The 22,879-nt window shown below is 43.4% G+C and overlaps 1 protein-coding gene across 1 annotated transcript in view; it reads left to right on the forward strand.

Moving 5' to 3' along the window:
* LOC121841470 (CUB and sushi domain-containing protein 3-like) overlaps nt 1-22,879 on the forward strand; it is a 633,380-nt gene that overhangs the window by 533,024 nt on the left and 77,477 nt on the right. The window contains exons 49-53 of the mRNA XM_042310031.1: nt 1,876-2,064; nt 6,625-6,810; nt 7,364-7,558; nt 10,592-10,765; nt 13,126-13,299. Of these exons, the coding sequence (XP_042165965.1) occupies nt 1,876-2,064; nt 6,625-6,810; nt 7,364-7,558; nt 10,592-10,765; nt 13,126-13,299 (918 nt within the window). The remainder of the gene's footprint in view (nt 1-1,875; nt 2,065-6,624; nt 6,811-7,363; nt 7,559-10,591; nt 10,766-13,125; nt 13,300-22,879) is intronic.

Genomic DNA, 22,879 nt, shown 5'->3' on the forward strand with positions numbered 1-22,879 from the left:
GTCTCCCTCTCTCTCTCTCTCTCTCTCTCTCTCTCTCTCTCTCTCTCTCTCTCTCTCTCTCTCCTCTCCCTCTTTCTCTACATCTCCCTCCCTCTGTCTCTCTCTCTCTCTCTCTCTGTCTCTCTCTCTCTCTCTCCGTCTCTCTCTCTCTCCCTCTTTCTCTATCTCTCTTCCTCTCTCCCTCTCTCTGTCAGCATTCTTTGCCTCTTCTATAATCTTCCTCAGTGAGATAATATGACAGAGTTGCTATCTGCTCTGCATTCAATATGTTTACATTTCCATACTACGTACTAGGCACGTAGCCTAGCGGTTAGAGTGTGGGGCCAAATACCTGAGCTGACAAGGTGAAAAATCTGTCTGTGCCCATTAGCAAGGTACGTAGCCCTAACTTGCTCCAGGGGTGCCGTACTACTATGGCTGCCCTGTAAAACAACTCATTTCACTGCACCTATCTTTTTATGTGCTACCCCTTACCATTGTTCACACACAATCAGACCAGTGCTTTTTAACTATAGTTTAAATATGTATCTGAATGAATAAGGCATATACCTGTAAGTCAGAACTTGCTGTGTGAACTAGAATTGACACTCCCGGATATGGGTTGACTTTGCCCTTCTACTGTAGTTATGAAAGTGACAAGTTGAGGTACATGCTTGGCCTTGTTATTCAAACTGCTCAATTGAAGGAGCACTCAGAGCACTTTATAGTGCATTTAGATGGTGATGGAGACGAGATATCACGTTAGCTGGTGAACTCAATGTTTTTCAAGTTTGCCATTCTTTCCTAGTTGCTAGGTTAGTACTATCCTGGATACCAGTCTGCTTGTGCCATCCTTTTCATGCAAAAGCAAGGAGTGGCATGATGGCACAAATGGACTGGTACCCAGGGTAGGTCAAAACAGTATGTAAAGCAGAAAGATAAAACATGTTTTTTTTAACAAAAACAACATTGAGCGTAAAATGGGGGTCAGGAGGCTTTTTCTCACGAGGAGGAACTCTCCCCTTTTAGTCTTCCAGGACATAGGACACAGACACACCTAGAATTAACCCTATGTTGTGCTAACTTTGTAATTACTGTATGTACGTGTATGCTGAGTGTGGTGTGTGTCTCACGCCTGCCCACTGATTTGGTGTGACACAGTCCCCGTCCCCATCTTCCTGTTCGTGCAGGGCTCAGGGCCAAGTGTCAACGCAGGAAGAAGCTGCACAGCATGCTTTTACATAACTACACTGAACTGAACTGTGAGAAGTGTTTAAACGTGTTAATGCCAGAGAGAGTGATATTGATGTAATGGTATGTATATATATTGTACATACTGTACGTATACTGCATATGTGTGGGGAAATTACAGTATATAAAACATTTACAAATGAATGCCTATGTAGCCTCACTGGTAGGCTATATATCAAGTAAAAACATTCACCCACATTTAGTTGAAATAATATGAAGATTGTATATGTTGTTACTCATGAGTAACAGTAGAAGTTAGAAGCTAGTTATAGTCAGAGCCTTATAGCTGTAGGTATTACAGTAATACAGCTCTGGTTATAACCACCAGGGTACTGTACTAGTGACTTGACCTGTGTGTGTTTGTGTGTTTGTGTGTGTTATTGTTTGTCTCCCTCTTTCTGCCTCCCTCCCCTGCTCCCTCTCTCTCTCTCTCTCCCCTGCTCCCTCTCTCTCTCTCTCTCTCTCTCTCTCTCTCTCTCCTCTCTCTCCCTCCCTCCCTCCCTCCCTCCCTCCCTCCCTCCCTCCCTCCCTCCCTCCCTCCCTCCCTCCCTCCTCCCTCCCTCCCTCCCTCCCTCCCTCCCTCCCTCCCTCCCTCCCTCCCTCCCTCCCTCCCTCCCTCTCTCTCTCTCTCTTTCCCCCCTCCAGCCCTGTACTGCAGCACCCCAGACTCGCCTCTGCAGGGGTCCATCAGTAGTCAGACGGGTGGTCACCTCAACAGCCTAGTCCGCTGGGCCTGTGACCGGGGCTACCGCCTCATAGGGAACAGTACGGCCGTGTGCAGGAGGAACCCCTACGGATACTTTGACTGGGACTCCACCGTACCTGCCTGCCAAGGTGAGATCTTGGCCCATATTGACAAAGCGTCTCAGACTAGGAGTGCTGATCTAGGATAAGTTTTGCCTTTTAAGATCATAATGAATAAGATCAGATGGACAGGAGACCTGATCCTAGATTCTACATGTTACTATATAACAATTTTCTAGGAATCCTGTTGCATGTACTGAGTGTGTCACATGGATTTACATTTCTAGAATAATTACTAACATTTATCTACCCCGACTTAGCTTTTTCTACATGAAATGTCAAGCAAATTTAACTCATGAAAAGAGCCAAAATAGCAATACATTTCTCCATCAATGTCTTTAAAATCGTCACCAACTGAAGTTCACTCACGTCAGTCTCAACTCTCAACTCTCATTCTGGAAAAGCTATTTTCAAAAGATTTTTACCTGTTACAAGCCGGGTTTTAACAGAAAAACAGAGCTTTCTAAAGCACCACTCAGTGATTTAATGTTTTTTTTACCTTTATTTAACTAGGCAAGTCAGTGAAGAACAAATTCTTATTTTCAATGACGGCCTAGGAACAGTGGGTTAACTGCCTGTTCAGGGGCAGAACGACAGATTTGTACCTTGTCAGCTTGGGGGTTTGAACTTGCAACCTTACGGTTACTAGTCTAACACTCTAACCACTAGGCTACCCTGCCGCCCCATATGATTTGATGCATGCCACCTTACTGTCAGGCGCCACAGGCTGGAGTGACACTAACGTGCAGTGACACACATAAAATGACTACATAAACTTCAGAAGTGTGTCAGAGTACTTCACCCTAAAATGAGACAACCGGGAGTCATTGTTCACCATCATCTAAGAGCACTGGTCCAGGAAATTAGATAATGAGGGTGTTACGATGTTCATATCAGGAAAATCTCAGCAGGACTTTTTTTCATCTTGATATGTCTTCATATGGACACCATGTGGTCTTAATGACAATGTTTTTACACTGAAAAGAAGTGCAAATGTCTGATAATGGATCTACTGTATATCAAAATATAGCAATTGTATTTAGTAATTGCTATTGTATGTAAGATTTTTGCAATGTAAGACAATTATCCATTGTGTGCATATTATGCATCGTGACAGATAGTAACCTTCGGGTGCATTCCAAATAGCACCATGTTCCCTGTATACTGCACTACTTTTGACCAACACACTATTGCCTTGGTTTAAAAATAGTGCACTATAAAGGCCAAGGAATAGGCTACTATTTGAGAGGCAGACTACGTCTTATTCCAAACTGATTGGATAGAAAGAAACAGAGAGGAAATATAAGGATGCTAAAATCTTAGATTTGAAAATGATTTCATGTTTTTTGGCTGTAGGATTGAGACTTGCCAGAAAATATAGCAGAGAGAAACAGGATAGTTTCACACTTTCCTGAGCTGAGAACACACACACACACACACACACACACACACACACACACACACACACACACACACACACACACACACACACACACACACACACACACACACACACACACACACACACACACACACACACACACACACACACACACAGCATATATATAATCCTCTCTTTGTGCTCAGTTTACTCTTGTGATAGTGATATTTAACATCTCCAGCTTTTCCCACTACAATAGACCTATTGTCATAGCAGGAGGAAACACCCACCACATTCAGAATGACTCCCTACATTTTTCAGGAGTCACTCCTTCAGAATGACTCCCTACATTTTCCAGGAGTCACTCCTTCAGAATGACTCCCTACATTTTCCAGGAGTCACTCATTCAGAATGACTCCCTACATTTTCCAGGAGTCACTCCTTCAGAATGACTCCCTACATTTTTCAGGAGTCACTCATTCAGAATGACTCCCTACATTTTTCAGGAGTCACTCATTCAGAATGACTCCCTACATTTTCCAGGAGTCACTCCTTCAGAATGACTCCCTACATTTTTCAAGAGTCACTCATTCAGAATGACTCCCTACATTTTCCAGGAGTCACTCCTTCAGAATGACTCCCAACATTTTCCAGGAGTCACTCCTTCAGAATGACTCCCTACATTTTCAGGAGTCACTCCTTCAGAATGACTCCCTACATTTTTCCAGGAGTCACTCCTTCAGAATGACTCCCTACATTTTCCAGGAGTCACTCCTTCAGAATGACTCCCTACATTTTCCAGGAGTCACTCCTTCAGAATGACTCCCAACATTTTCCAGGAGTCACTCCTTCAGAATGACTCCCTACATTTTCCAGGAGTCACTCCTTCAGAATGACTCCCTACATTTTCCAGGAGTCACTCCTTCAGAATGACTCCCTACATTTTCCAGGAGTCACTCCTTCAGAATGACTCCCAACATTTTCCAGGAGTCACTCCTTCAGAATGACTCCCTACATTTTCCAGGAGTCACTCCTTCAGAATGACTCCCAACATTTTCCAGGAGTCACTCCTTCAGAATGACTCCCTACATTTTTCAGGAGTCACTCCTTCAGAATGACTCCCTACATTTTCCAGGAGTCACTCCTTCAGAATGACTCCTACATTTTCCAGGAGTCACTCCTTCAGAATGACTCCCTACATTTTTCAGGAGTCACTCATTCAGAATGACTCCCTACATTTTCCAGGAGTCACTCCTTCAGAATGACTCCCTACATTTTCCAGGAGTCACTCCTTCAGAATGACTCCCTACATTTTTCAGGAGTCACTCCTTCAGAATGACTCCCTACATTTTCCAGGAGTCACTCCTTCAGAATGACTCCCTACATTTTCCAGGAGTCACTCCTTCAGAATGACTCCCTACATTTTCCAGGAGTCACTCCTTCAGAATGACTCCCTACATTTTCCAGGAGTCACTCATTCAGAATGACTCCCTACATTTTCCAGGAGTCACTCCTTCAGAATGACTCCCAACATTTTGGAGTCACTCCTTCAGAATGACTCCCTAGTTTTCAGGAGTCACTCCTTCAGAATGACTCCCTACATTTTCCAGGAGTCACTCATTCAGAATGACTCCCTACATTTTTCAGGAGTCACTCATTCAGAATGACTCCCTACATTTTCCAGGAGTCACTCCTTCAGAATGACTCCCTACATTTTTCAAGAGTCACTCATTCAGAATGACTCCCTACATTTTCCAGGAGTCACTCCTTCAGAATGACTCCCTACATTTTTCAGGAGTCACTCATTCAGAATGACTCCCTACATTTTCCAGGAGTCACTCCTTCAGAATGACTCCCTACATTTTTCAGGAGTCACTCATTCAGAATGACTCCCTACATTTTCCAGGAGTCACTCCTTCAGAATGACTCCCTACATTTTCCAGGAGTCACTCCTTCAGAATGACTCCCTACATTTTCCAGGAGTCACTCCTTCAGAATGACTCCCTACATTTTCCAGGAGTCACTCCTTCAGAATGACTCCCTACATTTTCCAGGAGTCACTCCTTCAGAATGACTCCCTACATTTTCCAGGAGTCACTCCTTCAGAATGACTCCCTACATTTTCCAGGAGTCACTCCTTCAGAATGACTCCTGAAAAAAAGTTAACACTCACACTACAAAGCCAATCTTGATTTGGTGCTGGCAGTCACCCCCAAAAATCAACACTGTAGAACAACTAAAATAACTCCTGCACACACAATTCCACCTCTGCTTGACGGTGTGAAGAGGTGGACTTATTATTTGAGGTGTTCTATCTTGGTTTGTATGTTTGCTCACGCCAGTATCTTGGTTTTGGTTTCTTTATCTCGGTCACTGCATGTGTTTTTCTCTCTCTCTCTCTGAGCGAAAGACTACATTCTGTGAGAATCTTTTTGAAAATCAGATGAAATAAGGTAGCTTTTTAAAGATTGAGTGGGCACTACCTTGTCAGTACATCGTCAGTGTGAATTGAGTGAGCAGTGTGTTATTGTGTGGAAGTTGTCTCAATGCGTCAATGCTCATCACCCTCTGTGTGTTAGAAGAATGAATCAGACTATTTGTCATTATATGGTTTCTGTATGTTAGAGTCAATGTTCCTCACAGTACTGTCTGTCTGTCTGTCTGTCTGTCTGTCTGTCTGTCTGTCTGTCTGTCTGTCTGTCTGTCTGTCTGTCTGTCTGTCTGTCTGTCTGTCTGTCTGTCTGTCTGTCTGTCTGTCTGTCTGTCTGTCTGTCTGTCTGTCATTCGTGGTACAGTCAGTGGGTCTTTGAGTGAGTAGTGTGAAAGGTCAATAGGTATGAATAGTGTTAATGTCTGTCTTTTCATCAGCAGATCTTTGTGTGTGTTAAAACGGTGTGTGTTTATCTCTTTGTTGTTGTGTACTGTTGGTAGGTGTGTATGTGAGATTGAGTGTGTTATCTGAGTGCTCTGTATGTGTGAGTTGGAGTGTATCTCTGTGTGTGAGACTGATCTGAATGTGTAGTGTGTGTATTACACTGATTATGTAGTGAGTAGGTAGTGTATCTCTGTGTGTGAGACTGATTTGATTGCGTAACATGATAACCCTGCGTCTCACCCCCTGGGTTTTATAAGCGCTGATGCTCCTCTCTTCCTCTCCTCCTCTCCCCTCCTTCTCCCCTGGTCCCCCCCCCCAACCCCCCTCCCGACAGCGGTGTCCTGCGGGGTGCCCAAGGCGCCGGTGAACGGAGGAGTGCTGACGGTGGACTACTCGGTGGGCACGCGCGTGACCTACTTCTGCAATGATGGCTACCGCCTGTCCTCCAAAGAGCTGACCAGCGCCGTCTGCCAGCCGGATGGCACCTGGAGCAACCACAACAAGATCCCCCGTTGCTCAGGTGGGAGGCTAGTGGGGGAGCATGTACGAGGGTGTGCGTGCCCGATGCCCAGGCAGGTACCGTTAGGCTAGGTGGCAAGTCCAGCAGCGGAGACCAGTGAAGTAGGGGGAAGAGTGTGTGTGTGCGTGTGTGTGTGCGTGTGCATGTGCGTGGGCTTTCACCTCACAGCTCCTCAGGAGGGCAATTACATCCCTCTTAAAATCAGTTCCCCCCTCGAAGGCAATCCCTCACTTATTTATGAATGGAGTAGTCAGTATTTTGTTATTGCCCATTAAAATGCCTGTTAAACGTGCCTGGCTGCCTCACAAAGCAGCGTAAATGGAGGTCAACAGATTACAGAGAGAAGAAAACCTTTTAATATTCCATCCTCTTCACCTCAATAATATAGTGCTGTGTGAGAACAGATTTTCAGCTGAAATATCTTAAAATCTTCTAACTTTAAGTCTGCTAAAATACTCAAATGTTTTTTGCTTTTATTTATGTGTTAACTATTCTTGTGTGTGCGGGTGCGTGTGTGTGTTTGTGTGCGTGTGTATGTGTTTCTGTGTAACAGTGGTGGTGTGTCCAAGCATCGGCTCCTTCTCTCTGGAGCACGGGAGGTGGAGGATCGTGAATGGCTCCCACTATGAGTACAGGACCAAGATTATCTTCAGCTGTGACCCGGGCTACTACCGCCTAGGCCCCGCCCACATCCAGTGTACGGCCAATGGCATATGGAGTTGGAGGAACGAAAGGCCTCACTGCCAGAGTGAGTATAGGGTGGCCATTTTCTTTTTTGCCAATCTGGGACTTTTTACACCATTTCCATGTCAGAAGCATATTGTGTTTAGGTTGTGTTTTAGGCTGTTACAGTGTGCCTTAGCCGTATTGTATGTTTATGTAATGATTATCATTTTGACAGACATTTTTCATGAGTAGCAGGTATGCCTGGAGTGTGGATGTAGGAGTAGCAGGTATGCCTGGAGTGTGGATGTAGGAGTAGCAGGTATGCCTGGAGTGTGGTTGTAGGAGTAGCATGTATGCCTGGAGAGTGGATGTAGTAGTAGCAGGTACTGTATGCCTGGAGTGTGGTTGTAGGAGTATCAGGTATGACTGGAGTGTGGTTGTAGGAGTAGCATGTATGCCTGGAGAGTGGATGTAGTAGTAGCAGGTACTGTATGCCTGGAGTGTGGATGTAGGAGTAGCAGGTATGCCTGGAGTGTGGTTGTAGGATAGCATGTATGCCTGGAGAGTGGATGTAGTAGTAGCAGGTACTGTATGCCTGGAGTGTGGATGTAGGAGTAGCAGGTATGCCTGGAGTGTGGTTGTAGGAGTAGCAGGTATGCCTGGAGTGTGGTTGTAGGAGTAGCATGTATGCCTGGAGAGTGGATGTAGTAGTAGCAGGTACTGTATGCCTGGAGTGTGGTTGTAGGAGTATCAGGTATGACTGGAGTGTGGATGTTAGTGGGAATAATGAATAGACCACATTGATTATTCTGGTTAAAAAAAATACACCTCCCTTTACCTTCCCCTCCTCCTCTTCTCTCCACTCCTCCCTTCCTCTCCACTCCTCCCCTCTCCCCTCATTTCCTCCCATCTTGAGGATCCCCCCCAAAATAATATGACTCCCCTTCGGAGCTTGTGAATTGAAATAGACTTTATCACAAAAGTAGCAAAGCCGAGCAGGCCCATGGACTAACTGAACTTTCCAGTCTCAGTACTCTGCTTTCATACAGTTTTACCCTGACATAACATAGTCACTCCACTTTATGTTCATTATTAATATCCTTTAGCCCTGGCCACCCTTATCTTGTTGCCTTGCTTAATTTCCATTATTTTATTGGCTCAGACATTAGGCCATAGACTCTATTGGTGCCGTGACATTGCAATGACACAAAAATAAACAGACATGCACACTCCTACTGCAGGTGTATGTCTGATGGTGCCTATAACTGATTAACTAATGTTCCTGTCCAAAGGTATTCACAAGTTCAGGCCGATGTTGTCGATGTATGATTATCCCATGTGCATGTCCAGTAGCTTTCACAAGATCAGATATGGCCCAGACCAGTCAAGTCTGTGTTGGTCTAGCTTGCCACATCCACACGGATTCTGCTCAGATATGGCCCAGACCAGTCAAGTCTGTGTTGGTCTAGCTTGCCACATCCACACGGATTCTGCTCAGATATGGCCCAGACCAGTCAAGTCTGTTGGTCTAGCTTGCCACATCCACATGGATTCTGCTCAGATATGGCCCAGACCAGTCAAGTCTGCATTGGTCTAGCTTGCCTCATCCACACGGATTCTGCTCAGATATGGCCCAGACCAGTCAAGTCTGTGTTGGTCTAGCTTGCCTCATCCACACGGATTCTGCTCAGATATGGCCCAGACCAGTCAAGTATGTGTTGGTCTAGCTTGCCTCATCCACACGGATTCTGCTCAGATATGTCCCAGACCATTGGTCTGTCAGCAGTCAAGTCTGTGTTGGTCTAGCTTGCCTCATCCACATGGATTCTGCTCAGATATGGCCCAGACCAGTCAAGTCTGTGTTGGTCTAGCTTGCCTCATCCACATGGATTCTGCTCAGATATGGCCCAGACCAGTCAAGTCTGTGTTGGTCTAGCTTGCCTCATCCACATGGATTCTGCTCAGATATGGCCCAGACCAGTCAAGTCTGTGTTGGTCTAGCTTGCCACATCCACATGGATTCTGCTCACGTTCTATTTTTACATGTCTAATGGTTAACTCGATGTTGATCCAGCTTTGTACATTCACATGGGTTCAGCCTTCATTCTGCTTACACATGTCTAATAATTAGCCCCATATTGATTCTGTTACACTACTTCTGGGAAAACAGTATAGATACTGGAAAATCACCAAAGCACTGGAAATTCTCCTACAATATTTCTCAGGTGTTTGTTAATACCATTGGTCTGTCAGCTGGCTGATATCGTTCAGGTGTTTGTTAATGCCATTGGTCTGTCAGCTGGCTGATATCTCCCAGGTGTTTGTTAATGACCTTGGTCTGTCAGCTGGCTGATATCTCCTAGGTGTTTGTTAATGACATTGGTCTGTCAGCTGGCTGATATCTCCTAGGTGTTTGTTAATGACATTGGTCTGTCAGCTGGCTGATATCTCCTAGGTGTTTGTTAATGACATTGGTCTGTCAGCTGGCTGATATCTCCCAGGTGTTTGTTAATGACCTTGGTCTGTCAGCTGGCTGATATCTCCTAGGTGTTTGTTAATGACATTGGTCTGTCAGCTGGCTGATATCTCCCAGGTGTTTGTTAATGACATTGGTCTGTCAGCTGGCTGATATCTCCTAGGTGTTTGTTAATGACATTGGTCTGTCAGCTGGCTGATATCTCCCAGGTGTTTGTTAATGCCATTGGTCTGTCAGCTGGCTGATATCTCCCAGGTGTTTGTTAATGCCATTGGTCTGTCAGCTGGCTGATATCTCCTAGGTGTTTGTTAATGCCATTGGTCTGTCAGCTGGCTGATATCTCCCAGGTGTTTGTTAATGCCATTGGTCTGTCAGCTGGCTGATATCTCCCAGGTGTTTGTTAATGCCATTGGTCTGTCAGCTGGCTGATATCTCCCAGGTGTTTGTTAATGACATTGATCTGTCAGCTGGCTGATATCTCCCAGGTGTTTGTTAATGCCATTGGTCTGTCAGCTGGCTGATATCTCCCAGGTGTTTGTTAATGCCATTGATCTGTCAGTTGGCTGATATGTCTCAGCTGTTTAATGCCATTGGTCCATCAGCTAGCTGATGATGCCTTTGTTATTGTCTGTGCCACAGTCATTTCCTGCGGGGACCTCCCTGGCCCGCCCAATGGGAAGAAGATTGGTACGCAGATGACCTTTGGGGCGACTGCCATCTTCATGTGCGACGCAGGGTTCATGCTGGTGGGCTCGACTGTGAGAGAATGCCTCTCCTCTGGACTGTGGAGTGGACAGGAGACCCGCTGCTTGGGTAAAACGACCAATTAATTCCCAACATTTCTGTTGTCTGTCTGTATTTGTGTGAAACAACCAAGACAACATTCTCCAGACGCTGTATTGCCTGTGAAATGTAGGCTATCTTTTGCCCTAAGAATGTTTTTGTTGGTGTGGAGTTATTTTGGTCTTCACCCTCTAATGAACATATGTTTATTGTGGTAAATAGCTTGACTGTCTAACTTCTCTGTGTGCTGATGCCAACCAAGTCTGTGGAAGCAGGGAGAAGTGTCTATTTTGGGCTTCTTTATTTTCTCCAGAACACGTCTGTGTACTGCAAATACTGTATTTCTGTGACGTGTGTGATTAAATGAAAATCTCTATCCTGTCTGTCTGTCTGTCTGTCTGTCTGTCTGTCTGTCTGTCTGTCTGTCTGTCTGTCTGTCTGTCTGTCTGTCTGTCTGTCTGTCTGTCTGTCTGTCTGTCTGTCTGTCTGTCTGTCTGTCTGTCTGTCTGTCTGTCTGTCTGTCTGTCTCTCTGTCTGTCTGTCTGTCTGTCTGTCTGTCTGTCTGTCTGTCTGTCTGTCTGTCTGTCTGTCTGTCTGTCTGTCTGTCTGTCTCCAGAACATGACTATTCCGTACAGTACAATACTTATCAACAACACAAACATTTTAATTTAAGGGCGTTATTGGCATGGGAAACATATGTTAACATTGCCAACGCAAGTGAAGTAGATAAAACAAAAGTGAAATAAACAATAAAAATAAACAGTAAATATTACACTCACAGAGGTTCCAAAAGAATAAAGACATTTCAAATGTCATATTATGTCTATATACAGTGTTGTAACGATGTGCTAATAGTTCAAGTACAAAGGGAAAATATATTTTAAAATTATGGGTTGTATTTACAATGTTCTTCACTTGTTGTCCTTATCTTGTGACAACAGGTCACACATCTTGCTGCTGTGATGGCACACTGGTATTTCACCCAGTAGATATGAGTTTATCAAAATGTGGTTTGTTTTTTAATTATTTGTGGATCTGTGCAATCTGAGGGAAATATGTGCTTCTAATATGGTCAAACATTGGGCAGGAGGTTAGGAAGTGCATCTCAATTCCCACCTAATTTTGTGGGCAGTGTGCACATAGCCTGTCTTCTCTTGAGAGCCAGGTCTGCCTACTGAGACCTTTCTCAATAGCAAGGTTATGCTCACTGAGTCTGTACATAGTCAAAGCTTTCCTTAAGTTTGGGTCAGTCACAGTGGTCAGGTATTCTGCCACTGTGTACTCTCTGTTTAGGGCCAGATAGCATTCTACTGTAGTTTGCTCTGTTTTTTGTTAATTACTTGAAACATTGGAAATAAGTATATTTTTGTTTTCTCATGATTTGGTTGGGTCTAATTGTGTTGCTGTCCTGGGGCTCTGTGGGGTCTGTTTGTGTTTGTGACAGAGCTACAGGACCAGCTTGCTTACGGGACTCTTCTCCAGGTTCATCTCTCTGTAGGTGATGGCTTTGTTATGGAAGGTTTGGGAATCGCTTCCTTTTAGGTGGTTGTAGAATTGAACTGCTCTTTTCTGGATTTTGATCATTAGCGGGTATCGGCCTAATTCTGTTCTGCATGCATTATTTGGTGTTTTATGTTGTACACAGAGGATATGTTTGCAGAATTCTGCATGCAGAGTCTCAATCTGGTGTTTGTCCCATTTTGTGAATTCTTGATTGGTGAGCGGACCCCAGACCTCACAACCATAAAGGACAATGGGTTCTATAACTGATTCAAGTATTTTTAGCCAGATCCTAATGGGTATGTTGAATTTTATGTCTCAGATTATTCACAGTTTGTGGAAGTTACCTGTGGCGCTGATGTTTAGGCCGATGTTTAGGCCGAGGTATGCATCGTTTTTTTGTGTGCTCTAGGGCAACAGTGTCAATGTGGAATTTGTATTTGTGGTCCTGGCAACTGGACCTTTTTTGGAACACCATTATTTTTGTATTACTGAGATTTACTGTCAGGGCCCAGGTCTGACAGAATATGTGCAGAAGATCTACTGTAGGTGCTGCTGTAGGCCCTCCTTGGTTGGTTATAGGAGCACCAGATCATCAACAAACAATAGACATTTGACTTCAGATTCTAGTAGGGTGAGGCCGGGTGCTGCAGATTGTTCTAGTGCCCTCGCCATTTTGTTTATATATATGTTGAAGAGGGTGAGGCTTAAGCTGCAGCCCTGTGGAAAGAAATGTTTGTTTTTTGTCTCTCTCTGAGAGTAGTTTTTTCCTCTCTCTAGCTGCTATGTGTCTATTTCAGTGAAAACACCATCTCTCTCTACCCCCTTCTACGTCTCCCCTTCTCCCTTTTCCTCTCTCTTAACTTTCTCCCTTTGTGTTTCTCTCCAGCGGGCCACTGTGGTATTCCAGAGACCATAGTGAACGGTCAGGTAATTGGGGAGAACTTTGGCTACAGGGAGACGGTGGTGTACCAGTGCATCCCAGGCTTCCGCCTCATCGGCTCCTCGGTGCGGATCTGCCTGCAGGACCACAACTGGTCTGGACAGCTGCCTTCCTGCGTGTGTGAGTGTCCTTCTCTCGCTCTCTGTTTTTCTCTCTTTGTTTTTCTCTTTTATCTCTCTGTCTCTTTATGTTTATTTGTTTCCCTGTATGTATTTCACACTTTATATCTCTCTTCATCTCTCAAGTTCTCTCACTTGTGTCACACACCATCCTCCTCTCCAGTGCTTTGAGGAACTGCCTCAGAATATCTCCAGTCTCAGTACCCATCCCACCTTTCAATACCTTTTTGGAGGTCTTATACGTAGTTGATTACTGAAGTCTGGATCACTTTTGTGTGGTTAATGAGTTGACGAATAATACTGTTTTAGAGTGGTAAGGGAAATAGAGAGTTGAAGTTGAATGTGGACCTGAGTCATTACACTGACGATTGGAGTGCCCCTTCTGAGAGCTCCCTCAGGTCGCAAAGATCCCTGGCATTTAAAGCATTCTCATCGTTCTCTGGACTCAGACAGAAGGACACTTCTCTGTCTTCCCAGGCATTTTTAATTACAGGTCCAATGTAGCTGTTTTCATCTCAACATCAAATCCTTTCTGGGTAACAATTAAGTACCTTAACTGTGATTGTTTTCAATTAAAATGGTCAAAAATAAACAAAACATAGCTTATTAGCAAAGAACAATTTCTCAAACAAGAATTGTACTAGGACTGTCTGGGAATGATCTGAGTGGGGAGGAGAAACTGAAAACGGTCTGTTATTGTCAGAAAGATTTTAAACTCTCTTTCTTATTGGTCTATTAACTAATTTACCACCTGGTGATTTAAAAATGTTTTATTTAACATGTATTTAACCAGGAAAAGCCCATTGAGACCCAGAGTCTCTTTTTTAAGGTAGACCTGGCCAAGAAGGCAGCAACAATCAATACATGACATCATTAAAAACATACAACAATACAATACAACAACATGATCCAGCCTAAAAAAAGCATTTACACTCCTCCGTAAGAGAGTAACCCATCAATATTTTACATTCATTCAGTGGCACTAACATATCTAGATGAAGCATGGATTGTAGATGATTCCATGCGTCTGGTGCACAAGAAGAGAAGGGAGTCTTGCCTAATACTGTGAATGTCCTGGGGACTTTAAGTATCAACCACCTAGCAAACCGGGTATGGTAACTGCTGGTGGTGAAGGAGACCAGACTACAGAGGTAAAGAGGGAGTTGACCCAAAAGGGCTTTGTAGATGAACACATACAAATGTATCTTTCTGTGCATATAAAGTGAGGTCCAACTTACCATTTGGTACAATGTGCAATGGTGGGTGAGTGACTTGGCATTTGTAATAAAGCCCAAGGATGCATGATAAACAAAGTCCGGTCTCTGTAAGACGGAGGAGGCTGCATGAATATACAACAAGTCACCATAATCAATTACAGGGAGAAAAGTTGCCTGTACAAGCTTCTTTCTAGCCATAAGCGGGAAGCAAGCCTTATTACGAAAATAAAACCCCAAAACCCATTTAGAGTTCCATGGTTAACCTGATTATGCGTCTCACCTATGACTCTCATCAACAAAGACAGTTATTTATTTTGTTGTGTTTTATAGCTAATCAACACCGGATGATGTAGATTTCTTATACGATATTTGTCATATAGGGTTGGTGGATGAACCGCATGTCATAGTTACAGTATATACCAATAGATTAAACCATATAGTTTTTAAAAAGTATTATTATTATGATTTATTTTTTTACATTTACCTCTTTTTCTCCCCAATTTCATGATATCGAATTGGTAGTTACAGTCTTGTCCCATCGCTGCAACTCCTCTACGGACTCGGGAGAGGCGAAGGTCGAGAGCCATGCATCCTCTGAAACACGACCCTGCCACACTGCTTGCTTAACCCTGAAGCCAGCCGCACCAATGTGTCGGAGGAAACAATGTCCAACTGGCGACCTAGGTCAGGTTGCAGGCGCCCGGCCCCCCACAAGGAGTTGCTAGAGCGCGATGGGAAAAGGAAATCTCGACCAGCCAAACCTTCCCCTAACCAAGACGGCGCTGGGCTAATTGTGTGCCGCCTCATGGGTCTCCCGGTCACGGCCGGCTGTGACACAGCCTGGGAGCTTTAAAAACAATATGTTTCTATATTCTGTTATCAAGCCATATTGTCAAAAACAATATGTTTCCTATAGGCTGTAAGCAAACCGTGTATGGTCCGATAACATTGGCTCTCTCTCTCTCGCTCTCTCTCCGGCAGTAACCGTGGTGATGATGAACAGTGTTTTTATGAAGACAATATGCTGCGTAAAGCTAGCAGCACTTTAAACAGAAATAGCTACTGGAGACATAAGTGTCAGGGCCATTTTCCTACTGAAATGGTAGTGGCCTTACCTCCTCAACTGGCTATCACAAAGACTAGGCCTCTGGCTCACTGATGAACCATGCATCTAGGCCAACACTTCTTCATGGAAAATATGATAATATTCATTCCCTTGGGTTGTGTGTGTGTGTGTGTGTGTGTGTGTGTGTGTGTGTGTGTGTGTGTGTGTGTGTGTGTGTGTGTGTGTGTGTGTGTGTGTGTGTGTGTGTGTGTGTGTGTGTGTGTGTGTGTGTGTGTGTAGATGTGAGTTTGAGCTCAGTTATTTTAACGTGCAATGATGAGGTTTTAAATTCCGGTTGTAGACGGTGCTCAAATGAAGGGGAAATTGCTTCTGTGCAAAGAGAAACAAATTACATTTCTAATTATGCAAATGTACTGCGGTTGTTTTCCGCGAGATAGAGGTGAGAAGGAGACAGAAGTGAGGAATCACTTTTTACAGACACTGAGAGCTCCTCAGGTTATCCCTCATAGGCATTGAGGTCCATGGGCTAGCCCATCTTTAGCCCATTGGGCTGGTCTGAATTGTTTTGTTTTTTTTGCGAAGAATGATCATTATTTGGCTAATAATTTAATGTGTGAGAAATGCCGGGCCGACATCTGGTCCCTGTAAGTCCTTGAGAGAATCTTCTAGACCTCAGTGCAGACAGAGACAGATGTGGATCTCACCTTATTTCCTGCTGCTTACATTTGAATGTCTATGACACACGAGACAGAGACGTTATAGCCTACTTATCGTGTGATGCCTACAACGTTAAAACAGTGAAAATATTAACACATAAACATTTATTTTCACTGACAAATCACATCAATACAATACAAGTACAACATCGTTAATCCGGGTTCATAAAAAAAACATGTATTGTCTGCAGTAGGGTAGAGAAGGCATGTCTGGGGTGGAATGAAGCTTAGTAGTTAACTGTACAAGGCTGGGCTGTGAGTTCAAACTGAGGTGACTGTACTTTGCCAGGCTGGCTGACAGAGGAAAGACCGGAAAGGATTACTGTTCTCTCGTCCCCAAAATAGTGGAGAGAAGGTGGAATTAATCTGCAGTGTCTACTAACTGCCTGTGTGCTCCTACACACGTCAAAACGTGCCTTGAGTAAGCACAGTGGGGCTGGGGGTTTTTCACGATGTCACACACAGATTGACACACAGACGCCTCACAGTGCTGTTACACACACACTTTCAATATCAGCAGCTTACTAGGGCACACACACTTGGAGTTAGGGCCTTCACACTCCAACACTCACACACTCACTTCCAGACCAACACGCGATCACTCACCCATAGATTCAGCCGGGTAACACACTGACTTCCAGACCAACACGCGATCACTCACCCATAGACTCAGCCCCCTAACAAGCTCCCAGGCTTACTCTCTGGGCTTTAGACTCCCCCCCAATCAAAATTAAAAGTAAACATTACACTCACAGAAGTTCCAAAATAATACAATACAATACAATAATAATACAGTGTTGTAAAGTTGTGAAAATAGTAAAGTACAAAATGGAAAATAAATTAACATAAGTATGGGTTGTATGTACAATGGTGTTTGTTCTTCACAGGTTGTCCTTATCATGTGGCAACAGGTCGCAAATCTTGCTACTGTGATGGCACACTGTGGTATTTCACCCAGTAGATATGGGAGTTTATCAACATTTGGTTTGTTTTTGAATTCTTTGTGGATCTGTCTAATCTGAGGGAAATATGTGTCTCCAAAATGGTCATACATTTGGCAGGTGGTTAGAAAGTGCAGCTCAGGCCTCCCGACTGGTGCAGTGGTCTAAGGCACTGCATCGCATTGCAAGCTGTGCCACTAGAGATCCTGGTTCGAGTCCAGACTCTGTTGCAGCCAGCCGCGACCAGGATATCCATGGGGTGGAGCACAATTGGCCCAGCGTCGTCCGGGTTAAGGGAGGGTTTGGCCTGCAGGGATGATTTTGTCCCATCGCGCACTAACGACTCCTGTGGCAACCCAGGCGCAATGCACACTGACACGGTCTCCAGGTGTACAGTGTTTCCTCTGACACATTGGTGTGGCTGGCTTCCGTATTAAGAGGGTGTTGTGTCAAGAAGCAGTGCGGCATGGCAGGGTTGTGTTTCAGAGGACACACAGCTCTCGAACTTCGCCTCTCCCGAGTCCTTATGGGAGTTGCAGCGATGGGATAAGACTGCAACTACCAATTGGATACCACGAATTTGGGGAGAAAAAGTAAGTGCAGCTCAGTTTCCAACCACTTTTTGTGGGCAGTGTGCACATAGCCTGTCTTCTCTTGAGAGCCAGGTCTGACTACGGCGGCCTTTCTCAATAGCATGGCTATGTTTACTGAGTCTGTACATAGTCTAAGCTTTCCTTAAGTCAGTCACAGTGGTCAGGTATTCTGCCACTGTGTAGTCTCTGTTTAAGGCCAAATAACATTCTAGTTTGTTCAGTTTTTTTGTATGTTTTTTTCAATGTGTCAAGTAATTATTTTTGGTTTTTTCATGATTTGGTTGGGTCTAATTGTGTTGCTGCTCTGTGGGGCATGTTTGTGTTTGTGAACAGAGCTCCAGGGCCAGCTTGCTTAGGGGACTCTTCTCCAGGTTCATCTCTCTGTAGGTGATGGCTTTGTTATAGAAGGTTTGGGAATCGCTTCCTTTTAGGTGGTTGTAGAATTGAACTGCTCTTTTCTGGATTCTGATAATTAGCGGGTATCGGCCTAATTCTGCTCTGCATGCATTATTTGGTATTTTACGATGTACACGGGGGATATGTTTACAGAATTCTGCATGCAGAGTCTCAATCTGGTGTTTGTCCCATTTTGTGAATTCTTGATTGGTGAGCGGAACCCAGACCTCACAACCATAAAGGGCAATGGGTTCTATAACTGATTCAAGTATTTTTAGCCAGATCCTAATTGGTATGTTGAATTTTATGTTCCTTTTGATAGCATAGAATGCCCTTCTTGCCTTGTCTCTCAGCTCATTCACAGCTTTGTGGAAGTTACCTGTGGCGCTGATGTATGTATAGTTTTTGAGTGCTCTAGGCCAACGGTGTCTAGATGGAATTTGTATTTGTAGTCCTGGCGACTGGATCTTTTTTGGAACACCATTATTTTTTGTATTACTGAGATTTACTGTCAGGGCCCAGGTCTGACAGAATATGTGCAGAAGATCTAAGGTAGGTGCTGCTGTTGGCCCTGCTCGGTTGGTGACAGAAGCACCAGATCATCAGCAAACAATAGACATTCGATTTCAGATTCTAATAGGGTGAGGCCGGGTGCTGCAGACTGTTCTAGTGCCCCCGCCAATTCGTTGATATATACAGTTGAAGTCGGAAGTTTACATACACCTTAGCCAAATACATTTAAACTCAGTTTTCATAATTCCTGACATTTAATCCTAGTAAAAATGGGATGATGTTCTTCTGCTTGCAAGCCTCCACCTTTGTCCTCCAAACATAACGGTGGTCATTATGGCCAAACAGTTCTATTTTTGTTTCATCAGAACAGAGGACATTTCTCCAAAAAGTATGATCTTTGTCCCCATGTGCAGTTGTAAACCGTAGTCTGGCTTTTTTAAGGGGGTTTTGGAGCAGTGGCTTCTTCCTTGCTGATTGGCCTTTCAGGTTATGTTGATATAGGACTCGTTTTACTGCGGATATAGATACTTTTGTACCTGTTTCTTGCAGCATCTTCACAAGGTCCTTTGCTGTTGTTCTGGGATTGATTTGCACCTTTCGCACCAAAGTACGTTCATCTCTAGGAGACAGAACGCGTCTCCTTCTTGAGCGGTATGACGGCTGCGTCGTCCCATGGTGTTTATACTTGCGTACTATTGTTTGTACAGATGAACGTGGCACCTTCATGCGTTTGGAAATTGCTTCCAAGGATGAACCAGACTTCTGCATCCCTGTCTCACCCCATGGCCCTGTGTAAAGAAATGTGTATTTTTTGCCAATTTTATCCACACACTTGTTGTTTGTGTACATGGATTTTATAACGTCGCTCTCTATCCCTCTATCCCTCTGCCTCTCTCTCTCTCTTTCTCTCTGTCCCTCTGTGTATCTCTGTCCCTTCCTCTTGTCTCTCTCTCTGGCTCAGTCTCAGTCCCAGTTTCCAACTCACTGATAAAGTCACACAGTCAGGCCCCTCTTACAGTATCCCACCTAGGCTAATGGCCCATAGCCCCATTCAAAGGCCCATAAGCACTAGTTTCTCCCCTTCCAGGACCCATGCCTCCAAGACAGGCAGAGAAAGGCCTCCCGATGCCTCCCAGAGCTATAGAGAGGATCTCCATGAGCACTCTGCCATCACTTCTGCATCGCTCGACAAATGCCTGCAATTGAGCACAACTAATGGTGTTTGGGCCATTGGCATGAAAATGGCTGCCATCCATTGGATTAGCCATTCAGATGAGCTGCCAGACGGCCAATGAGTTTAGACCAGAGGGATCTGATGGGGAATGACACTATTTAGGGAAATGGTCCAGGATGGGGCAATAAAACAGCTCTTTGCCATTTGTCCTCCTGAATATCAGTTTCAGAGGTGACTGAGACCATAGAGACACTCACAATGTTCACCAGTGTACCCATGATGGCGTCATTGACTTGAATGGGGAGGCCTGTTCTATTCATTCTAGTTCTGTGATTGAGACATCCTGGGAGAACACATGATATTCTAGCCCCTAGCCTATTGATAACCGAGCCACACAGCTCTATTGCAGATCTTATTGGAAGCCTACTGTTTTGCCCAGTCTATTGCACAGTAAGTGAATGTGAGCTGAGGCTGCGTTCAAGCTCCACTGGTTTCTTTTGGGGTTCAATTCCCTGTTCAAGGTCTGACTATGCTATTTCTATGGTCTCAAACTCAATATGTGTATTTTTGCAGTGAGCAAATGAGCACCCAGTGGATTATTACCTGGTGGATTATAAATCAAAAGTGACCTTACCTGTTATCCATTACATATGAGTCCATATGTAATGTCAATGTTACCCTTTTATACAGTACATTAGATACAGTAGGAATCACTATGTAATGTCAATGTTACCATTTTATACAGTACATTAGATACAGTAGGAATCACTATGTAATGTCAATGTTACCCTTTTATACAGTACATTAGATACAGTAGGAATCACTATGTAATGTCAATGTTACCATTTTATACAGTACATTAGATACAGTAGGAATCACTATGTAATGTCAATGTTACCATTTTATACAGTACATTAGATACAGTAGGAATCACTATGTAATGCCAATGTTACCATTTTATACAGTACATTAGATACAGTAAGAATCACTATGTAATGTCAATGTTACCATTTTATACAGTACATTAGATACAGTAGGAATCACTATGTAATGCCAATGTTACCATTTTATACAGTACATTAGATACAGTAAGAATCACTATGTAATGTCAATGTTACCATTTTATACAGTACATTAGATACAGTAGGAATCACTATGTAATGTCAATGTTACCATTTTATACAGTACATTAGATACAGTAGGAATCAGTATGTAATGTCAATGTTACCATTTCATACAGTACATTAGATACAGTAGGAATCAGTATGTAATGTCAATGTTACCATTTTATACAGTACATTAGATACAGTAGGAATCAATATTTCAAGTCAATGTTACCCTTTTATACAATACATTAGATACAGTAGGAATCAATATTTCAAGTCAATGTTTCCCTTTTATACAATACACTAGATACAGTAGGAATCAATATTTCAAGTCAATGTTACCCTTTTATACAGTATATTAGATACAGTAGGAATCAATAAGGAATTTCAATTTCAATGTAACTTCTCTCTCTTTCTCTGTCTCTCTCTCGCTCTGTTTTTCTCTATCTTACTCTCCCTCTACCCCCTCTCCTTCTCTCTCTCCTTCTTTCAATTCAATTCAATTCAATGTAAGGGCTTCATTGGCATGGGAACCATATGTTTACATTGCCAAGCAAATAAAATAGATAATAAACAAAGGTGAAATAAACAATAAAAAATGTTTGACAGTAAACTGTCACGCCCTGGTCTTAGTATTTAGTGTTTTCTTTATTATTTTGGTCAGGCCAGGGTGTGACATGGGTTATTTATGTGGTGTGTTTTGTCTTGGTTTTTTTTGTAGGTTATGGGATTGTGGTGTAGTATAGTAGTCTAGGAAAGTCTATGGTTGCCTGGAGTGGTTCTCAATCAGAGGCAGGTGTTTATCGTTGTCTCTGATTGGGAACCATATTTAGGCAGCCATATTCTTTGAGTGTTTCGTGGGTGATTGTTCCTGTCTCTGTGTTTGTTTGTACCAGATAGGGCTGTTTTGGTTTTTTACGTTTAGTGTTTTTGTATTGTTCGTTATTATCTTTATTAAAGATGTATGAAGATAACCACACTGCGTTTTGGTCCGCCTCTCCTTCGACAGAAGAAAACCGTAACATAAACATTACACTCACAAAAGTTCCAAAAGAATAAAGAGATTTCAAATGTCATATTATGTGCAAATAGTTAAAGTACAAAGGGGATAATAAATACAATTGAAGTCGGAAGTTTACATACACCTTAGCAAAATACATTTAAACTTTAATCCAATTAAACATTCACTGTTTTAGGTCAGTCAGGATCATCACTTTATTTTAAGAATGTGAAATGTCAGAATAATAGTAGAGAGAATGATTTATTTCAGCTTTTATTTCTTTCATCACATTCCCAGTGGCTCAGAAGTTTACATATGATCTCAATTAGTATTTGGTAGCATTGCCTTTAAATTGTTTCACTTGTGACAAACGTTTCGGGTAGCCTTCCACAAGCTTCCCACAATAAATTGGGTGAATTTTGGCCCATTCCTCCTGACAGAGCATGGTGTAACTGAGTCATTTTTGTAGGCCTTCTTGCTCACACATGCTTTTTCAGTTCTGCCCACAAATGTTCTATAGGACTGAGGTCAGGGCTTTGTGATGGCCACTCCAATACCTTGACTTTGTTGTCCTTAAGCCATTTTGCCACAACTTTGGAAGTGTGTTTGGGGCCATTGTCCATTTGGAAGACCCATTTGCGACCAAGCTTTAACTTCCTGACTGATGTCTTGAGATGTTGCTTCAATATATCCACATATTTTTCCTACCTCATGAAGCCAACTATTTTGTGAAGTGCACCAGTCCCTCCTGCAGCAAAGCACATCATGATGCTGCCACCCCCATGCTTCACGGTTGGGATGGTGTTCTTGGCTTGCAAACCTCCCCCTTTTTCCTCCAAACATAAAGATGGTCATTATG

Source organism: Oncorhynchus tshawytscha, linkage group LG31 (assembly GCF_018296145.1).
Source record: "Oncorhynchus tshawytscha isolate Ot180627B linkage group LG31, Otsh_v2.0, whole genome shotgun sequence".
NCBI classification, from domain to species: domain Eukaryota; kingdom Metazoa; phylum Chordata; class Actinopteri; order Salmoniformes; family Salmonidae; genus Oncorhynchus; species Oncorhynchus tshawytscha.